The 19,934-nt window shown below is 40.9% G+C and overlaps 1 protein-coding gene across 1 annotated transcript in view; it reads left to right on the forward strand.

Annotated features, from left to right (window-relative positions):
• Positions 1–19,934, forward strand: part of LOC122802678 (cytidine and dCMP deaminase domain-containing protein 1-like) — a 1,178,769-nt gene that overhangs the window by 439,099 nt on the left and 719,736 nt on the right. The window contains exon 3 of the mRNA XM_044072393.1: positions 11,391–11,568. Within this exon, the coding sequence (XP_043928328.1) occupies positions 11,391–11,568 (178 nt within the window). The remainder of the gene's footprint in view (positions 1–11,390; positions 11,569–19,934) is intronic.

Genomic DNA, 19,934 nt, shown 5'->3' on the forward strand with positions numbered 1-19,934 from the left:
AGTTTATTAGAGCAATATTTAAAACATGTCCTTATTTTTGGGCCTTTGTCCCACTTCTGTGTATGGCTTTGTCCAGATTTCTTGCTCTTGAGGTTGAGAGGTATGACAAATGTGTCAGGGCCATCACAGTCAGCCAGAGAGATTTCAAATTGTGACATGCTTGTTGCACCCCACTCCCCCATGTAGTGACTCTGGATGTGTCCAAGCAAGGCAAGGAGTAGTTGTATCTACCTTGGATGGGGAGGACACACTGCATAAGTACTACAGTGGCTTTTCATCTGTCCTTGATTTTGCAGAATGGTCTGGTTCTGTCATATTTTTGTACTGTTGATTTATGCTTATTACTCAAAGTGCCTGTTGCTCTGTGTTTAAGTAGCAATGCTTTAATGACCATAAGGTAAGCTTGTCTGAGATCGTAAGATGCAAATAAGCTTTAATAAGCATGCTGTTAAAGAATTGTCAACATTGAAAGCCTTTCTGTTGTTGCCATGCAGAGAATACTTGACTAGATAATGTATAAGCCTTGGGTATTAAAGGACAGGATTCCATTATTTTAAAAAGCTCATTACACTTGTTGGAGACTTCCAGTCATCTCTACAGACTTTACCCGTAAACTAAACAGAATGCCAATCATGTGTGGTCCATAACCTGTACAGTAATCATTTAAGCAATGTATCTTGAGCTTGTTTCTTGTTTGCTTTTCATTTTTTACCTTTATCATGTTTTTCCCATGAAACAAGTTGTCAGGCAGCAGGTCTTTTTTGGATAAGAAACATTTTTACAAGTGGGGGCATCACATAGATTTCTACTTTCAGCATGTTACTTGGTACTTCAATAAAGCTGAATATATTATATATTAGAACTGCAGTGCAAGGAGAAGTGGTTTGAGTTGAGTGCTTCTGGTTTTTCTTATACTTGATTTTGACTGGCATTCCAGTAATGTATTTAAAAAGTAATTTATTTTTTCATGCCTCACAGCCTTTTGTTTCCATCTAGATATTAAGTAAGCTGTCATGCAGCCAATGAATTGAAATATTTTTATTCTTCTACACTTATTTTTGTCTTGATTGGACTTTCATAATGATGGTTTGCCACCCAGGGCAGCGTATTTAATTAAAGTTAGTTTTTTGTGGTTTTGTGCATAGCTCCTCCCCTTTCTGGTTGACCACACCCCTTCCCCTTGACCCCACCCATTCAGCTGTCTCCAGCAGCCCCCCTGTGATTTGAAGTCACCAGCCGCCACTGAGTCCTACTGCTTACCAGTGGGAGTGGAGAGCATTGTACTGCCTATCTAACACTAGAGTAGTGGTTTTCAGCTCTAAAATTGTAATTTTCATTATCCATTTTGGGCTGATTTCTATCCCTTTCAACTTTCTGGCTTAAAAACACATGAGTTTGCACATTTTTTTGTATTGTGCAGCACTGCAGGGCTACGGTTAAACTATTCCAGGTGCCAGAAAGCCTGCTCTTCGAATTTTCCCTTAGAACTAGCTGGTTTCTCAGTAGTAGCACTAAAATCTGAACCCCTGTGACTAGCACTTGCTCTAGAGCCTGCTGGAATGCACTAAAAAGCCTTAAACTGATACAAGCACTCAACTCTCCTTGTTAATAAAGAGAAATTAATTGTAGGCACTAAACAGCCTATAATTGCAAAGTACCTTGCAAAGGTAAGGGAAACAGCTCTTGTACTTTACAAAAAAGCATCTAAACATGTATGTCCAAAGGGCAGCTTCCCATGATTTCTCCTGTCCACCTGGGGAATCTGGGCATACTGGGGCAATACAGCAACTGCCTCATGTACACAGACAACCCTCTCCTCCTACCACCCAACACTTCAATCTGTGAGAGATGCACTTACATAGCCAAACTGGAAGCAAAGCTCTCTCCAGCCAAGATTGTGCTAGACAGTCAAGAAAAGAAGGTTAACACCTGCACTACACCTCAAGTAACACATTGCCCTTCAAAACCCACACCATCAACACCCACACATAGCAACACTAAACCCACAGATATGGGGGCCCTTAACATTAACCTGCCCAAGCAACAAGGACCTCCGAAGCTGAAATGCAAACAAACACCAGTCACAACCAAAGTGACACATAACTCACAACACCAGTGCACCACCCAACAAAACCCCTTAAGGCAAGACAACATACCCAACACTTTAGTCATAGGTGGCTCTATAGTCAGGCATACTGATGTCCCACTCACCAGGCTGAACAAGGAGAAAATTACAGTCAGCTGCCTGTTGGGTGCCAGGATCCACCACATAATGTATGCACTCAAGTCACTCCACAACATGTACTAATATGACTCTCAACTCTGTCATTGTCCATGTTGGAGTGAATGACTTGAGATATACTTCCTTGGACTACATGAAAAGAGACATGGAAGAGCTCTCGGATCATGTGGGCCAGGCAGGTATGACACTAGCCCTGAGTAGCATCCTGCCTTCGCCCAGAATGATACCACAGTATAAGGACAAAATGATTGACTTCAACAATTGGCTAAGCTTCTGGTGTCATTCAAAGGGGATCCAGTATCTGCTTGGGACGACATGATCCACAAACCAGGATTCTTTGCCAGAGATGGGCTGCACCTGTTACCCCTGGGATTCAGGTTACTGGCTAAAGCTCTTGCCACCTCTATAGTGCCTTTTTTAGGCAAGGTTAAAAGGACAAAACCACCACTATAATAGATACAAGCATGCAAAATCTGAAGGTAATGCTACTCAATGCTAGAAGTCTAAACTTCAAAATGCACTCTCTCGAGGCACTCCTAAAAATGGAGAACATCGATATCTGTGCAGTAACTGAGACCTGGTTCAAGGCTCCCAAGAGCACCCCTGCAATACCAGGCTACAACTCTTACCACTCTTTTCGGCCACCAAACCAAGACTGAAACACTAAAGGTGGAGGAGTGTCCATATTCACCAAGGATATTCATACCTCCAGGCTAGCTGCCCAACACAATGCATCTGAAATTCTCCAGATGCAACTAACACTAGGTAAGACTGCAATCCAAATTGTAACTTGCTACAGATTCCCACCATGCCCCAGGATTCTCACTACACCTTTCTAAACATTATGGAAAATATTAAGATACAACCAAACACCCTAATACTGGGTGATTTCAACTACCCTGCTATTAACTTGGAAAGCTAAACGAGTACCAACGCCTTTTCCCAATGGTTCTTGGAATTCATAAATTCCAATGCCCTGGATCAACTAATCCATTGTCCCACCAGTGGGCTCCAGTATCCTAGACCTGGTCATTACCAACATGGGAGATAGATGCTTCACACCAGTGGTTGCCCCCTCATTGATCAGGTCTGACCATAAGCAAATCACACTTGACATCCACATCCCTCCCCTCATGACCCCCATTGCAGATGGGAGCTGGAAGTTTGACTGCTGAATCCTACACTAAGGCACTGTACGAGCACATCCACTCATGCATGAATCGTGCCATCCCAAATAGAACCAAGACACTGTCCTCCAAAAAAGGAAGCCAATCTGGTGGTCCCCTGCCATAAACAAGCTATACAACAAAAGGAAGAAACTGTTGCAGAAAAGAGGAAAATCCTAGGATGCAAAAAACTCCCTTATCAGCCTCAGTAAGAAGCTGAGATCCCTCATAAAATCCTCCAAAGCTAGTTACGAAAATAAAATTGCCAAAGATTCCAAAGACGACCGCAAGGCATTCTATAGTTATGTCAAGAATCTAAATAGCAATGCTCAGATATGCTCTGAGCTACAACAGAGTGGCATTAAATATACTGATCCCAAGGATATTGCCAATATCCTGGCAGATCGATTTATTGCCAACTTCACCCCCCTCCCACCCCCTAAAGGGCCCATCTCAATACCAAAAGATTGCCAAATTCTGGTAATCATGGCCACACAGGTAGAAACCGCACTCTCCAAAGCTAAGAATACAGCATCCATGAGACCAGATGACATCCTGGGCTGTGTACTGCATGAACTGCAAAATGAACTGGCACCTCACCTAAGTGTCATGTTTAATCATAGCCTCACCTCAGGCTTTGTGCCCACTAAGCGGTGCACAACTGCAGTTATCCCACTTTACAGGGGGGGATCCTCCTTGGATCCCAGGAACTAATGTCCCATCAGTCTGACGAGCCTGATCTGCAAGAGCATGGAATGCATTATCATGGAACTTAAAAACAAAGACATTGGCAACCTTCAAACACTGGACCCCACCCAGTCTGGGTTCATGAAGGGCCGATCTTGTCTCCTGAACCTGATTGACTTCTTCGAATTGGTCTCCAGAGCTGTGGACAAGAGTAAGGCAGTCCACACAGCCTATCTGGACCTCACCAAGATCTTCAACACCATCCCCCACTCTGGAATCATAGATAAACTTACTAAGCTGGGCATAAATCCCTACATCAGTCGATGGGTTGCCAACTGGCTTACTGACAGAACCCAGACTGTAAAAGTAGCCAACTCTAAATCCATCTCCAGACAAATGACAAGTGGAGTATCTCAGGGTTCAGTCCTGGGACCACTCTTGTTTGGCATCTACTTCTCTGAAGTACAGGCCAACACTAAGGGACTCTGGCTAACAAAGTTCACAGATAACTGCAAACTAGGAGCCATTATTGAATCCCCAAATGATGTGGATATTCTACAAAAGGGCCTTACAGAAACAGATACTTGGTGCCAGAGCCATGGGCTCAAGCTTAATGCCAGGAAATGTATAGTTATCCTCTTTGGGAAAAAACATGTACCCATGAATTACTACATAGGTGGCAGTACACTAAACACCGAAAGTGTGATGAGAGACTTAGGGACACAGGTGGACAGTGATCTCACCTTCGATAACCACACTGCCACAACAGTCAGGAAATCCTTCTATGTGGCACACCTCATCACTAAGAGCTTTTCATCCACAAAAATGAGGTCATTGTCCCACTGTACTCATCCCTCATAAGACCCATTATAGAGTACAATGCCCCATTTGGTATGTACCTCACAAGACATCTGCAACAACTGGAAAGGCTGCAGAAATACCTCACTAGTTCAGTGTAAACTTTGACAAAACCCATAGTTAACCTGAATTTTGTTTTATTTATTTATTTGTGGATTAGTACAGCTGACATACTATCTGAAGCAGCTATTTTTCTCTTTGCAAGGTATGTAATTGTTTGTCTTAACTTGACTCTAAATATATTTTTTTGAGTAACACTGTCATACAATTGTAAGTAGCAGTAAATGTTCCTCATAATGATCACAGCTGTAGTAGCCTTAGCTATATGGGTTATATCTTCACAAGCATATAACAGCTATCCAGCTACCAAAGCTTCAGGGCACCTTTCACACACCCAAACTCACAGGCAGCTTGAGCTGAGCAGACTAAAAGACAGGTTTGGATGCAAAGCTCTCCAGAGCTTTACTGCCACTGAAGAGTAAGCTCCTCTGAAGCTTTTGAGGACTGACAGCTTCTACATTCCTTTACTGGGATAAGGAACACTTTGTTGATGTTTTATTACTTTCTTCTTCATGAACGTTATTTTAAAGCTAGGAGTGTTAGGTGTTAATGGACTATCTCAAGAATGTAACATACTTTAATATGGAGAACTTATTTTTTCTTTCAATTTAGTAGTGTAACATAACTGAGAATATTTTTCTGTGGATAAATTGCATTTATTTTTGTTCTGTGGGGCTAGCATAGTATTTTAAAGTGCTTTTTATTATGTTTTTCCTGTCAAAAAATAACTTTTGTAGAATGGTAGTGTCTATTGGCACTTGCTGCTTGTCTTCCCCAGGAACGAGGCACCATTTTCAGCTTGAACATGGAATAGACTAACGGTCCCACAGATGGTCCTTCTTCCAGCAACAAAAAGAAAAGGTTAAGCCAACAGCCTTTGGCAACACAGCAAGGTAGCAATTTGCCTTAGCTGCAAGTGGGTGACTCTGTTGTGGCCATTTGTTGTACATCAGTCCACTCCTCTTTTACTCCAGATATCTCTGGTGTAACATCTGCAGCACTATGGACTGGGGGTTAGCCACATCCTCAATGGGAAAGGGAGAACCACTCTTGTTGGTCCTGGGAGAGGGAGCACAGAAGGTTTCCCTTTTGTGTCAGAATGATGTGCCCTTCCCTGGTGAAGCATGCTACCATTAGTAACATGGTTGACCCCATTTTTCCTATCAAAAAGAAACAAAAAACGAGCATGTATCTACTCCTCCTCAAATTTCTTTGGATAGGAATAGCTTACTGGGTCTGGCTCAGGGTTTAATTCAGGCTATTGATCCTTCTTGAAAACTAGTTTCTGGTAAAAGAAAGAGACAGTCCTCTTTTCCTGAAGAAATTCAAGATTCTGAATCTGTACAGCAAGATTCAGAGATTAAAACAGTTTTTTTCCCAGATGTCTGATTCAGACTCAAAGGAGAGCTTGGTTTCTGATTCTCCCTGTGAATGTGTCTCTTTCTTTGAGACTGCTTCTAGAATGCCAGTGTTTTCAGTGGGAGAACAATGAGGTTTGGTAGCCCCTTAGGAAAGACTATGAGTTGTTACAGAAAGATTTTCCAGAACCTACACCAATTCCTACTGTTCTTTCTACTTTAGACGCTGTGTGTTACTACCGGCAGGTTTCCTGACAATCAGTCAGCTGTACCTAAAAAGGACAAATAGGATGTACAAAGTTCCTCAGTCTTTTAAAATTTTATACACTATTCACAAATGTGACCCATCAGCTATAGCTTTAATTGACGACACTGTTGCTAAGCACTTCGCTAATTCCAGTACTTCTCTATATGATAAGGATGGGAAAATTATCGATAGGCATGGGAAAAAAGTGTATAAATCTAGAACTTTAATTTTCAGAATTTAGAATTGTCAGGTTCATATGTTAAAGTTTGTTTTGATAAATTGTGGAAGTATGAGGAATGTTTTATCTGGAGTTTCTCCTTTGAGAAAAAAATCTGCTCTACATAGCTTAGTTTTTTCTATTGCACAGGTCACTACTCATTGTTTGCAGTGTATGTATGACTCTGTTGTCACTTCTTCCAGGCCTATGGCCACTGGTACTCTGTTGAAAAGGTTTGCATGGCTGCATTCTTAGAACTTCCCCAGAGGATGTTAAAAATTAGATTTTAAGTTGTCCCTTGAACAGAGATTTACTGTTTAGCCCCTCTGCTGCAGAGCTGATCAAAAAGTGTGATGAAATATTCTATTCTATTTCCTTATCCAATTATGGCAAAAAAATAAATAAACAGTCTCAACAAAAGTCAGGTAAACAGACATTTTAAGAAGAAATGGAAAGTGAGTTCCAAAAACAAGCCTTGAACCTCCAAAAAACAAGGACAGCCCAACAGGTCTGAATGACTATTCAAGAGACCTAATGACTCCTTCCCAGCCTGGCCCCATTTTTTCTTTTAGAAAGTCTGAATCTCCATTTTTTTTTCTCTTTGGCAACAGATTGTTTTAGACTAATGGATTCTGTAAATCATTCATGAAGGTTACAGATCACAGTGTGAGGAAATTCCTCTTTCCAGGGAGTCCTTCCTCATCATCCAGACAAGACTCTTTTGTTTCCACCTGTTCTTCATCACATGCTGTCCCAAGGAGTGATAGAACCATTTCCTCCTTCCCAGAATGGGAAGGGTTTTTATTCAAGGATGTTCCTAGTGTGAAAGAAAGACAATGCTTGCAGATGAATTTTGGATCTCTCTTTCTAAGACCTGTTGTGATAGTACCCAAATTCAAAATGATGTCACTTCACATCGTTACCTCTTCTTTCTCTTTCAAGTTTTCTGGTAGCACTAGTTTTAAAAGATGCTTATCATCACACCCCTATTCATCCAGAGTTCAGAAATGTCTTAAAGTTTTGTGTATCTGGATCGGGTCTACCTGACATTGCCGACAGTCCAGAATGCTGACAACCATATGGCCAACACCATATGATCGACATTCGGATTGCCGACAATGGGAAACCCACATCTCACTATAGTGTGGAATGGAAAGATTTCCATTCCTGCACTGTAATGCGATCTCGGAATTGGTATATTAATGTTACAGGGGGGGTGTGGGGCAGAGCCCCCTGCTAGCACTTTAAAGGAAATTTTATTTCCTTTTTTTATGGATTTATTCATAATGTCGAGATTTTGAATGTCGGCCATATGGTGTCGGGCATATGGTTGTTGGCATTCTGAAATTTCGGCATTATGAAGTAGATCCATCTGGATCACATTATCAGTTATCTGCCTTACCATTTGGACTATCCACTGCATCAAGAGTATTCACAAGTGGTCTTTTTCCAGTTAATACTTCACTGCAGGCTACAGATTGTATACACATTTTTCTCTATTTAAATGACTTGCTTATCTTTGTAGAATTTTTTTTCAAAGTATGAGGAATCTCTCTTGGGTAAGAGATCTTTTAAGCAAGCTGCGTTTCCAAGAGAACATTCAAAAGTTTTTTCTTAACTCCTTCACATAGGATTGTGCTCCTGGGATGACAACATCAGTTCAAATAGATTTTCTTCCACAGGAAAAAAAATAGATCTTTATTTATATCTATTTCTAATGCTTTCCACTCAGACTTCTGTCATTGCTAGGGAAGACCTCAGGAACTGGGTTCTCATGGCATCTATAATTTTCATGGTACCACTGGCAAGACATCACATGAGAAAGATATAGTGGTATCTAGAATCGCTTTGATGCCAGCATCAACACCCTTTATCTTTTCAAATTCCAGTACTGGGGTATGTCAGAAGTGAAATCTTTTGGTGGAGACAGCAGATATCCTTAAATCCACGTCTCCCCTCTCTCTGCCTGTTGCAAAGCAGTCAGTCAACACAGTCAGTTTGGATTTTACTGGGGGCAGTTTCAGGAGGGATAAAAATGCAAGGGGTGTTAGAGACCAAGGACAGGTGTAAGCACATAAATATCAAGAAGATGTGTGCCCTGATCAAGGCATTTGAGTCTGAAAACTATCTTTGGTCAACAGGACCTCTTCAAATGGTTACAGATAATACCACAGCCATGTAGTATATCAACAAGCAAGGGGGAACCAGGTCATACCCTCTTTGCAGACTAACCATGTTAGCTTGAGATTTAGCTGCACAACACAGTCTCACTCTAAAGGCATCTTACATTCTGTCAGAGCAAAACTGTTTGTCAGACAAACTGAGCAGGACCAGGGCAGAACCTCACAAATGGAAAGTAGATCAGGGGGGGGGGGGTCTTCCAAGATTTGACTCATCTGTGGGGAGTCCTCAGGTAGACCTCTTTGCCTCCTCTCTGAACAATCAACTAGCAAGATTCTGTTCCAAGACTCCATGCAAGAAGGCCTGGAAAACAGAGCCTTTTCTTTTCCTTGAACAGGAATGTTCCTATATGCCTTTTCCACTCTTTCCACTAATATCCAGGGTACTTCTGAAGATTAAAAGGGAATCTCCTTTCTGGCCCAAGTAACCATGGTTCTCTCCTCTTTTGGAAGTGGCCAAGGGAAATAACCACACGTTTCCTTACAGACTGAATCTACTCGCACAAGAACAGGGAAGTCTGATACACCCCAACATCAATCATCTTCAACTAACTGTCTGAATAATAGGGTCTTAATTCCTTTTAGGCACATATTTACAAAAGATGTTCAGTAGATTCTAATGGAGGCAAGAAAGCCTGCTACTAGAAAATCATATATTAGCAAATTGAAAAGTTTTTCTAGCTGGTACCAGCGACATAACCAGCACCTATTCAGGAATAGTTGTTCTCTTGTTTTGTGAGTTACTATCTAATGGCCTTTCTTAATCATCTCTCAAGGTTCATTTATCAGTCGTTTCAACATGCCTGCCCATAGATCCTCCTGTTTCACTGCAGTCTCATGTCAAAATGCTCTTGAAAGGGGTTTTGCATAAGATGCCTCTATGTAAATAGTTGGCTCCTTTGAGGATCTTAATTTTGTGTTACAGAAACTAATACGTGTTCCATTTGAACAAGCTAATCTAGCGGATTTGAGGTTAATATGAAAAACTGTTTTACTGATTGCTCTGACTTCTGCAAGAAGGGAATATGAGTTACAAGCTCTTATGGTGAAGCAACCCTATTACATTTTTCCATATGGACAAGGTTTCTTTGACAGGTAATCCTTATTTTATGCCTAAAGTTGTATCCAAGTTTACTTTAGGCCAAACTATCCATCTCCCTGTTTTCTTTTCTGAACCTAAAAATAAGAGTGAAATAATACCACATACCTTAGATGTCCACAGACAACCTGGGTACAAGCTTGACAAAAGTAAATGTTTCAGATCTTATGAACAATTGCAAATTTCTTGCAAAGGTAAGAAAAAGGAACAACCTGTGTCAAAACAGACTATTTCTAAATGGTTGTCTAAGGCTATTTATTATCGTTTGTTATACTCACCATAACTAAACTATTCTAGGCAGGGTTGAGGACTCTACCAGGGCCTTGACTTAATTTATGACTTTTTCAAAAGGGTTGGAATCTAGAAGTATTCTAGAAGCTGCTACTTGGTTGTCTGTACATACTTTTACAAAGCACTATAAGCTGGATTCCTTCTCTGGGTCCAGATAAGCTTAGCTGGGATCATTCTCCAGACCCTTGTGGATTCTTCTCCTTCTGCTTCCCAAATGTAGTTAGCTAAGGTTATCTAACTGTATAACTAAGGCTACTCCAGCAGTGAGAAATATGATGAACATAATACAATTGTGCAAGTTGAACTTACCATAACAGTAGATGTTCAAATGATCACTGCTGCAGTAACCACTTCCTCTCTCCATTCAACTTGTTTTTTGGTGTGTTTTTTATGCCTGGATGTGGACACTTTTTTCTTCCTAACATTGTTCCTTCAGGGCTCAGCCTCCCTCTCTCTCTCTTTGCTGTCAAGAAAGCTCTCAAGGGCTTTTCCCCCAAAGTTGTCTTTAGTTCAGCTCAGCTTGAGCTGCCTGATAATTTGAGCCTGTGGAAGATGTCCTGAAGCTTTAGGTAAGGCTACTGCAGCAGTGTTCATTCAAACATCTACTGTTATGGTAAGTTCAACTCACACAACTGTACTTTTTTTTTCAGAGTAAGATGTATGCACATATTGTGGGGAATACATTTCCACTCTGCTTTTATGCACAACCATAACATTTAGCTAGTTTTATATCTGAATAGTAAAGCAGAGTTTAAAATGGTATGTTTATAATTCAAAGTGTTTCTGATTTTCATTCCACAGTCCTGCTGGATGTAGTAGGAGTTAATATCATATGGTATCCACATTAGTAATTAGCTGTCCAGAATTTTTGGCTAGATGTACCTAATTCTTAAGAGCATTTGTCCAGAGTTTTAAATCTGCAAGTTAAGGGGTATGTTTTAAACTCACACTATTTTTTTTTCATTTTGTTTTCTTTCATGTTTAGATAAATACAGTTGGTCTTGTTGTATTAAAAAATTCTAAAATAATTGGCTTACACCGTTCGAGTAAAGAAGTACATGCGGGACAACTAGCCATTATCAAACATGCATCAAAACTGCAAGGCTGTGAGCTGTATTTCTCAAGAAAACCATGTTCAATATGTTTGAAAATGATTATAAATGGTAAGTAGATGCATTCATATATAACTACTCAGTAACTATTTTGCAGAAATACCTTTTTTCATAGAATAATCTAATTCTTTGTAATGTCTGAGAGTATCTCAACCATTATTGAGCCATTAAAGGTGATTTTCTTGTATATGTATCAACACATTCCTCTCTATTGTTTTATCAAAAAACTGGTGGTGGCAGTTAGCCAACATAGACTTGCACAGGGCATGAGTGCCCTCTATAGAGATTTTATACATACAGCATACACATTAAACGTACTTTGCTAGATTCTGAAATTGAAGCCATTAGTTTAAATCATCAAGACACAGTGCTGCAAGAGTTTTTTAAACTTTCCAGGCTATTCATAAGTGTAGTATACAGTTGTATAACTGCATTTTTGCATATAATATTTAATATGCCTGCCTGCCACTAGTGCAGGTCATAGGCATGGATCATGGGAATGGCAGGTAACATATTAAAGCATGGCACGCAAATGTGCATAGGACATGGTGATGTACTATGTGTACCAGTCCTAAAGACTGAATCACATGTAGCATAGTATTATACAGCACAGCACAACAAGAAAGAGCTACTTATTGAGGTATGATTTGTCATAAATATTCCATGATGCTCTGTACTCAGCTGTAATACTACAGACAGAACTTTTCCACTCATTAGGTATGATAATGCAACTAGGGTCATCACATATTATAATGAGAGAAATTAATGTTGTGAGAGCTCCCATTGTCAAGAACTTGGCTGTATTACTGAGTTGAGGGCAGGGACAGGTGTAGTTGTGGTAGCAGGTTTGGCCCAACTACAGAGAGGTCCATTGCTGGGATGTTTTTTTTTTTTTTTTACTGTGCAGAAAATGTTTCCTTTTCAGCACTGATGTTTCTGCACAGCTGTGTAAGCTGAGCTCACATAAACACTGAAGGGGGAATTCAGTACCATCAGCCACACTAACCCAACTACAGATACACAGTTCCAGTCCCATAACTTAAGTAGTTGCACCAGCCAGTAAGCAGATGGTGTAATGTTTCTTAATTGCACATGATCTTGGGGGTGTCATTTGTATTTGTGGTTCAGCAGTGGCATACTATGGCAACACAGTGGGGTAAACCACATGCAAGGTCTTTCCTTACTGTGCTGCTGTTTTTATGAATTGCTAAGGGCAGTGGTATACAGTTTTAATATCTATCAGCCCTGCTCCATGGGGATACAGTATGAATCCAGCCCATTGTTTTTCAAGGATGTGTTTACATTCCAGCGTACATACCAGTTGCATAGTTGTCATATATCCAGTAGTACATTAAATTTGTCTGACAATAAACGCAATGTTTTCTTTTTTTTTGGGGGGGGGGGATTACAGATTTGTAATGTAACTTATATCTAGATATAATTATACAATGTTCAATTTAGACTCCCTCATCTGTAGTGTAAATCATTCTGTGCACTGACACACCTGCCCCCATATCATCCAACCTTGGCTGTCATGTAGATTAAATGTAATTCCTTCTTAACATTATCCCCCTTTGTTCCCTTTTGTCCCATGGCCTAATAAGTGCTGCTGCATTAGCAGTTATTTATTTTCCTTACTGCATTGAATTTGGCAGCCTACTTTTCTCCACAAAGCAATGTATTGACTGTTCAGTTTGTTAAGATTGTGTCTAGAACTTGTTAGAAGTGCTCATGCGGTGTACCCTGTAACAGTCTCATAGTAAATTTCTGCTGTAGCAAACTATATAGGTTCATAGGTAGGTACTAGGCTATCAGCCCTTGGGCCTATACAAGCCCAGCCAAAAAGGTACCCTGGCTTTTGCCACCCAAGAAAATTATTTTCCTGTGCCACTGTTGAGCAGAGCCACAGAGGTGATCCTCGGAGTGAATTTCCTATTTCCCATCCAATCATCAAGATTTTTCTTGAAGAGTGCTAATGAGCAGCTTTGTTTGATATAGATAGGTAGTTTATTCCAGAGTATGGGAAGTCTCTGTGACAGGAATCTATCCTTCCATCATGTTCTGTTTATTGTGGTGACAAGGTTTGGGTCCCTAGAGCAAGTAGCTCGGAGGGATTGGGATTTTTTTAAGTGGAGCATGTCCATCAGCTATGGGTTTGACATAGCTTTGTATGTTAGGCAGAGATCACCTCTGAGTAGGCGATATGCGACGGAGTAAAGCTGGAGTTTTTTTGAGATGGTCTGCGTAGGGCATCTGTTTGAGGTCGGTAATCCTCTTTGTGAGGATATTTCAGTATTGCTATCGATGTGCATCAAAGTTGTGTTATAATACTGTTTAGTTATATGTAATTAATTTCTGCAGGTATTTAGACTGCTAGAAATTCTAAAGGAAATTTCTCAGTGATACTACAGATATGCATTTAATTATTGTAATGTTTTGTGCCTTTCCTGGTAGTGATTACTGAAGGTCTCTTACTGTCTATTTTACCATTACTGCCTTTTTTCCTTCTATCCTACTGTTCACGCTAAGGCTGTCCTCCTTCTGGAGGTCCTATACATATTATATAACTCTCATACTCTTCTTTGCCTTTTCTATAGGTCCACAACTGTTTTCACCAGCAAATGTCTGAAACTGGTTTCCTAATAACTGAAAAGTTCACCCCCCCCCCCCCCACATATAAACACCTGGTCAGCAAAGAACATCTGCTTCCTCAAATAAAAATAAGATAGCCATGTATGTACTTCTGCTTACAATATTAAAAAAAAAAAACTAGGCTAGTAGGACTTTTTGCCATTACCACCTGCCCTAGATTGTGAGAACAACACTTCTAATGTTTCCTGTATATTATAATGTATAGTATATTTCTGCCTTGTTGATGCTTAATGTATTTGATATAACATGTAGTTTAATCCACTTTTGCTGTGCTGCATCACAGCTAAACACCATTCCATTACGTTCCATTGTTAGTTTTTTAATTCTTAACAAATTTTTCCTCTTATTTTTGATCCGTTACTCATAAAATTTGTGATTTTTTGACAAATGACTGGGACTAAAGTCACTAAATAATAACATACATTTATATTTCAGACTACATATCCTTCGAGAAAATGCATGTTAAGACAAATCCTTTCTAAGTTTATAAGAGCAATATTTAAAATCTGTCCCTACTTTTGGGCCTTTGTTTCCCTACTCTGTCAGACTTTGTCCAGATTCTTTGCACTACGGTTGAGAGGTATGTGCTGTAAAACCTTCAGCAAAATGAATACTTTTTCTATTCTCCTTTGCCACACACCATTCAGCCCAATACACTTCATGTTTCATGTCCCTAGGATTATTTTGCTCCTATCTGTGACTGCAACAATCATTTTTCTGGCATAGTGCTGAATTGATAACACTTTGTCACAAGTTTTAGTGATCAGAAGTTACCTCCCAGTCCAGTGTCTACAATTTTATCCTTACTTGTGATTGTTTTCATGCTGCCTGAAACTAACTATTTCAGAGTTATTTTTTCATTTATTCATTATCAACCATTCATAATCCATATATCAGCAAAAGAAAACAATACCTCATTTTCAATCTTCAAAATAAACCTGTTTTATTTTTAGATACAGTACCTGTTAGATAATCTGACCCGTTTTAGGTAAAACATTCTGCTGAGCACTCAGAATAGTAACTGAGTACTATGGGAGAGCAGGCTTCTAAGACTGTGAGTCATACAAGAGGCATGAAAAAAGAAGCTATGTACTCACCATAACGTTCCATGTGAGTTGTTCATGTCACCTTCATTCTTACTGATGGGTCCGGAGCCGATCCTCGGCTCCAGCTCAGCCAACTGCAAAAGCTCAAGGACATCAACTAGTTCGAGGCCCACACCCTATCCCATGATGCTCTGTGTGTTTCCTTCAGATCTTGTTTGCTGCCAACAGGTTACATACAACTAGTAATATGCTAATATTGGAAACTGGATAAGAAACAGTAACACCATGTCCTAAATAAATTCTCGGTCCTCAAGAAGCCTGGATCGGGTTTGGAGGGTGGGACGTAAGAATGAAGGCGAGATGAACAACTCACATGGAACATTATGGTGAGTGCATAACTTCTTTATGTGAAGTTGTTCTATCTTGCCGTACATTCTTACTGATGGGTAGCATCCCAAGCACCATCTTTCTCAGGTGGCTCACGGGAGAATGTTCTTCAAGACAGTGGAACCAAAGGAAGCCCTGTCCCTGGAGGGCTTGTCTACTTTGTAATGAGTGATGAACGTATGAGGCTTTGACCAAGTAGCTGCTGCACAAATAGTATCTAATGGTAATTTAACAGTAAAAGCTAATGAAGTAGATACAGCTGTAGTAGAGTGGGCCTTTATTTTCTGTTGTAATGGTGTATTCACTGAACTGTAAGTGAAGGATATACAATCTGATAACCATTTTGATAAAGTGGTTTTCACCACTGGAGTGTCTTTTTTTGACTCTGAAAAGGAAACAAAGAGCTGATCTTTTTTCCTGTCAAGTTTGGTCCTGTCTAAATAGAATTGAAGTTGTCTGTGAACATCAAGTTTGTGCAGCATATATGCCATCTCATTAGTGTAGGGTATATCATTTTAGTGCCAGAGCTAATTGCAGGACCATCAGTGTTGTCTGTCTTGCCACCTGTCAAGCATGCAGCTGCTACTACGTATGGAAAACGAATTGCAAGTTTAAGACTAGGATACTGAACCATTTATCAGCTATTAGGGTACAGAAGGAGCATAATGCCCTGTATAGACATATATTTAATCATGAGGGACATTATTTAAAATTTTTGGTTATCTGGAACGTGATGAAAGGTATCAGTGGTGGGGATATAATGAACAATATTGACTGTGAAGAGGACTGCGGTGGTGGTGGTGTGGTAGCATTGTCCCCTCACAGTAAGACATTGTCCGGTTCAATTCTCAGCTAGAGCGTCTTCAGCATGGAGGCATGCGTGAATGGGTGTACCTTCATTGAAGGTTGTGCATCAAGGCTGGCAACTTGGCATGTAAAAATCTACTGCCAATCATTAGCGGACCGGAGTTCCGCTGTGGCGACCCCTAACCGGGAAAAGCCGAAAGACACAATAACAAGAACAACAACAATTGAGTGTGAAGAGGCCAAATGGATTGTGGAACTCACAGCACATAGACATCCTAGACTTAATGATGTAATTCCATTGAAGCCTACCCTTAAGAAAAGGCGGGTTCAATATTGAGCACTTATTGGTTGCCATTCCCTTTAAATGAGTATTTTTGAAAGTGGGTAATTTATCTGATGAAGGGGACAGACTGAAAGCGCTCATCACAGTTTTTGCTGAAATTGTATTCATTGTTTTTATTGTGTTATTAAACAGTCATTTTCTTAGTGGTGGTTGCTGCTATTTTTCTTTTTCTGAGGACTGTTTGTGCTGAGCAGCATTACCTTCAGTGAGGTTCTCTTTGCTTGCTTTGGATCATTAGTGTAATTAGGGAAAAATACGGGCAATTCGATAGATTGGTTGAGATTTATCTCTGAGCAAACTTTAGGTAAAAATGAAGGATTCATCCTGAGTGAGACCCTGTCATTATGGAAAATCAAATAAGGGGGTTTAATGGACAAGGCCTGTAACTCTGAAACCTTCCGAGCAGAAGTAATAGCTATTATAAATATGGTTTTCCATGATAGGTATTTCAAGTCACAAGATGTGGCTGGTTCAAAGGGGGGCAGGATTATATGGGAAAGAACAAAACCTAGGTTCCATGGCATAACTGGAGCTTTGATGGGTGGTCTCAAATGAACAGTACCCTTGAGAAAGACTTTGGAGACTCTAGGTGACATAATATTAGACCCCTGGTCACCTAGATGAAAATTAGCAATCGCCGACAATTGAACTTTTAATGGTTGCTGCCACTGCCCCTTCATTGAAATGTTTAGTCAAAAACTCCAGAATTGATGAAATTGAAGCCAGGTATGGATCAATATTGTTCTGAAGTGCCCATATAGAAAACATCTTCCATTTACTAAGATATAACTTCCTGGTAGACGATTTATGAGAGGATGTTAAAATATATTGAGCCGCAGCTGATAGATTGTGAATCCTGGTTATGTTTGGAATTGGAGCAGCCAAGCTGTCAGTTAGAGGGACTGAAGAGAAGGGTAGGTAGCCCCTGATGAATGATTCAAAAGATGTGGTACTGGGTCCAGAATCCAAGGTTCCTCCAATAGATGAGGCTGGGAGGATGGGGAACCAAATTTGGCGAGGTCAGTAAGGGGCTATTAGAATGATGGCCCTCCCCAGAGCCTTGGATTTCTGTAAAACTTTGTGTATCAGAGGAAAGGGAGGAAAGGCATACAGGAGACCCAGGGGCCAATTGTGTACAACTGCAACCCTTGGGGCATTCCCTGGAGGGGGGATTAGGGCAAAGTAGCTGCTGCATTTTGTGTTTGTTGGAGTTGCAAAGAGATCACAGCAAGGCTGGCCCCATCTGCAGAATATCCTTTCTGCTACTTATTCTTTTAGGGACCACTCGTGGGGCAGTAGAATCGCCCTGCTCAGCTTGTCTGCTATCACACTGGATCTCCCCAGGATGTGCATTGCTATCAGAAAGCACTGGGTGGAAGTTGCTCATTCCCATACTCTCAGGGCCTCTTGACATAGGGGATAAGATCTGATTCCTCCTTGTTTGTTTATGTATCAGACCACTGACATATTGTCTGCCTGAATTGCAATAGTTCCCAGAGGAAGAGAGTCTTGAAAGGACTGCAGTGCTAGAAGAACCACTGTCATCTTCAGAACATTGATATGCAGGTGAGCCTCGTATCTGTTCCACGTGCCTTGGGCTGTTCTTACCTGATAATGCCCCCCCACCCTGTCAGGGAGGCATCCATGGTCACCATGGCTATGGGAGTGGGTAGAACAAAGGGGCAACCTAGAGTTACTTGGTGAGATGTCAGCAACCGCTGAAGGTCCTTCTTGCCGGAATTCATTATCAGGATTTTGTGTGACTTTGGGGGTTCCTGAAAGGACCATTGTGTGAACAGGAGCCATTGTGGTACACGCATATGTATCCGACCCAAAGAAATCGCAGTGATCGCTGCCACCATTGTCCCTAGCAATTTGAGTACCATTGACACAGGGGCTTTCTCTCTTGGAAGCAGGTTCAGAACTTGATTTCAAAGAACACAAACTTTTTCTGGAGGAAAGTTTCAGGTCATAGTAATGGTATTTAGCTCTGCGCCTATAAAAATGTTTTGTTGTGATGGAGACAAGGCAGATTTTCCTGAATTTATAGTAATCCCCAACTGACTGCAGAGGTTCAAAGTTGTGTCCCTTGCTTGTATGAGTTGATGCTTGGTGGTGGCAGTGAGGAGCTAGTCATCTAGATATGGAAACACCTAGAATTCCAAATGTCTCAGATGAGTCGTGACTATTGCCATGCATTTGGTGAACACTCTGGGGGGGGTGTAGTGAGACCCAAGGGCCGAACCCAAAATTGATAATTACTGGCTCCCAGCTGGAAGCACAGATGAACTCTGGATGACCTGTCCATTTTTATGTGGTAGTACGCATCCTGGAGATCTATTGAGCACATCCAATGGTCTTTCCCTAAAAAGGGAAGAATTGACTGTAGTGTGAGCATCCAGAATTTTGTTTTTCTAACCAACTTGTTTAGTCTGCTGAGATCCAAAATGGGCCTCCAGTCCCCTGTTTTCTTTGGAACTAAAAAGTACCTTGAGTAAGTTCCAGATCCACTTTGGTCTGCTGGGACTGGTTGGATGACTCTTTTTTCCAGCAAACTTTGAGTCTCTGAGGCTGTCTGTTCCCTGTGACTGGGTGTAATTTACGGGATTTTCCTTATAACATGGGGGTGTGGCAAAGGGATTTGAGTATCCTCTGGCTATGATGCTTTGTACCCAGCTGTCTTTTGTGATTTTTAGCCAGGCATCTGGGTACAAAGAGTAGCATCCCCCGACTGCCTGCAGAAGATGGACAGGCAGGCCTCCTCTCAGGAGTGCTGATAGGGCTTGCCAAAGAACTGATCTCTGTCACCTTGGTTCTGTGGACCCCTTCTGCCGCGTGGCAGCATCTTACATTGTTACCCCCTCCTATTCTTCTAGAGGGGGGGTTTACCATGAGTGTCCTGGAAAGCTCCTTGAGTTTTATGGAACCACATCTTCCCTCCCATCTGACCATTGGGGTAAGGTCTGGTAGGGGTGGAAAAGCAGACTCTGATGGCATACAGAGTATTTCCATCCTGTTGACTCCTGGTAAGGGTTTCTTTCACTTTGGGTCCAAAAAGGGATGAGCCATCAAAAGGGGTGTTAATAAAGGATAATTTAAAGGGCTCCACAAAGGAACACAAGTGCATCCAGGAATATCTCTTACGAGCAATTCCTGTTCCCGCTGCCCTACTCATTCCATCA

This window comes from Protopterus annectens, chromosome 5.part0 (genome assembly GCF_019279795.1).
Source record: "Protopterus annectens isolate FY-2018-M chromosome 5.part0, PAN1.0, whole genome shotgun sequence".
Classification (NCBI taxonomy): Eukaryota; Metazoa; Chordata; order Ceratodontiformes; family Protopteridae; genus Protopterus; species Protopterus annectens.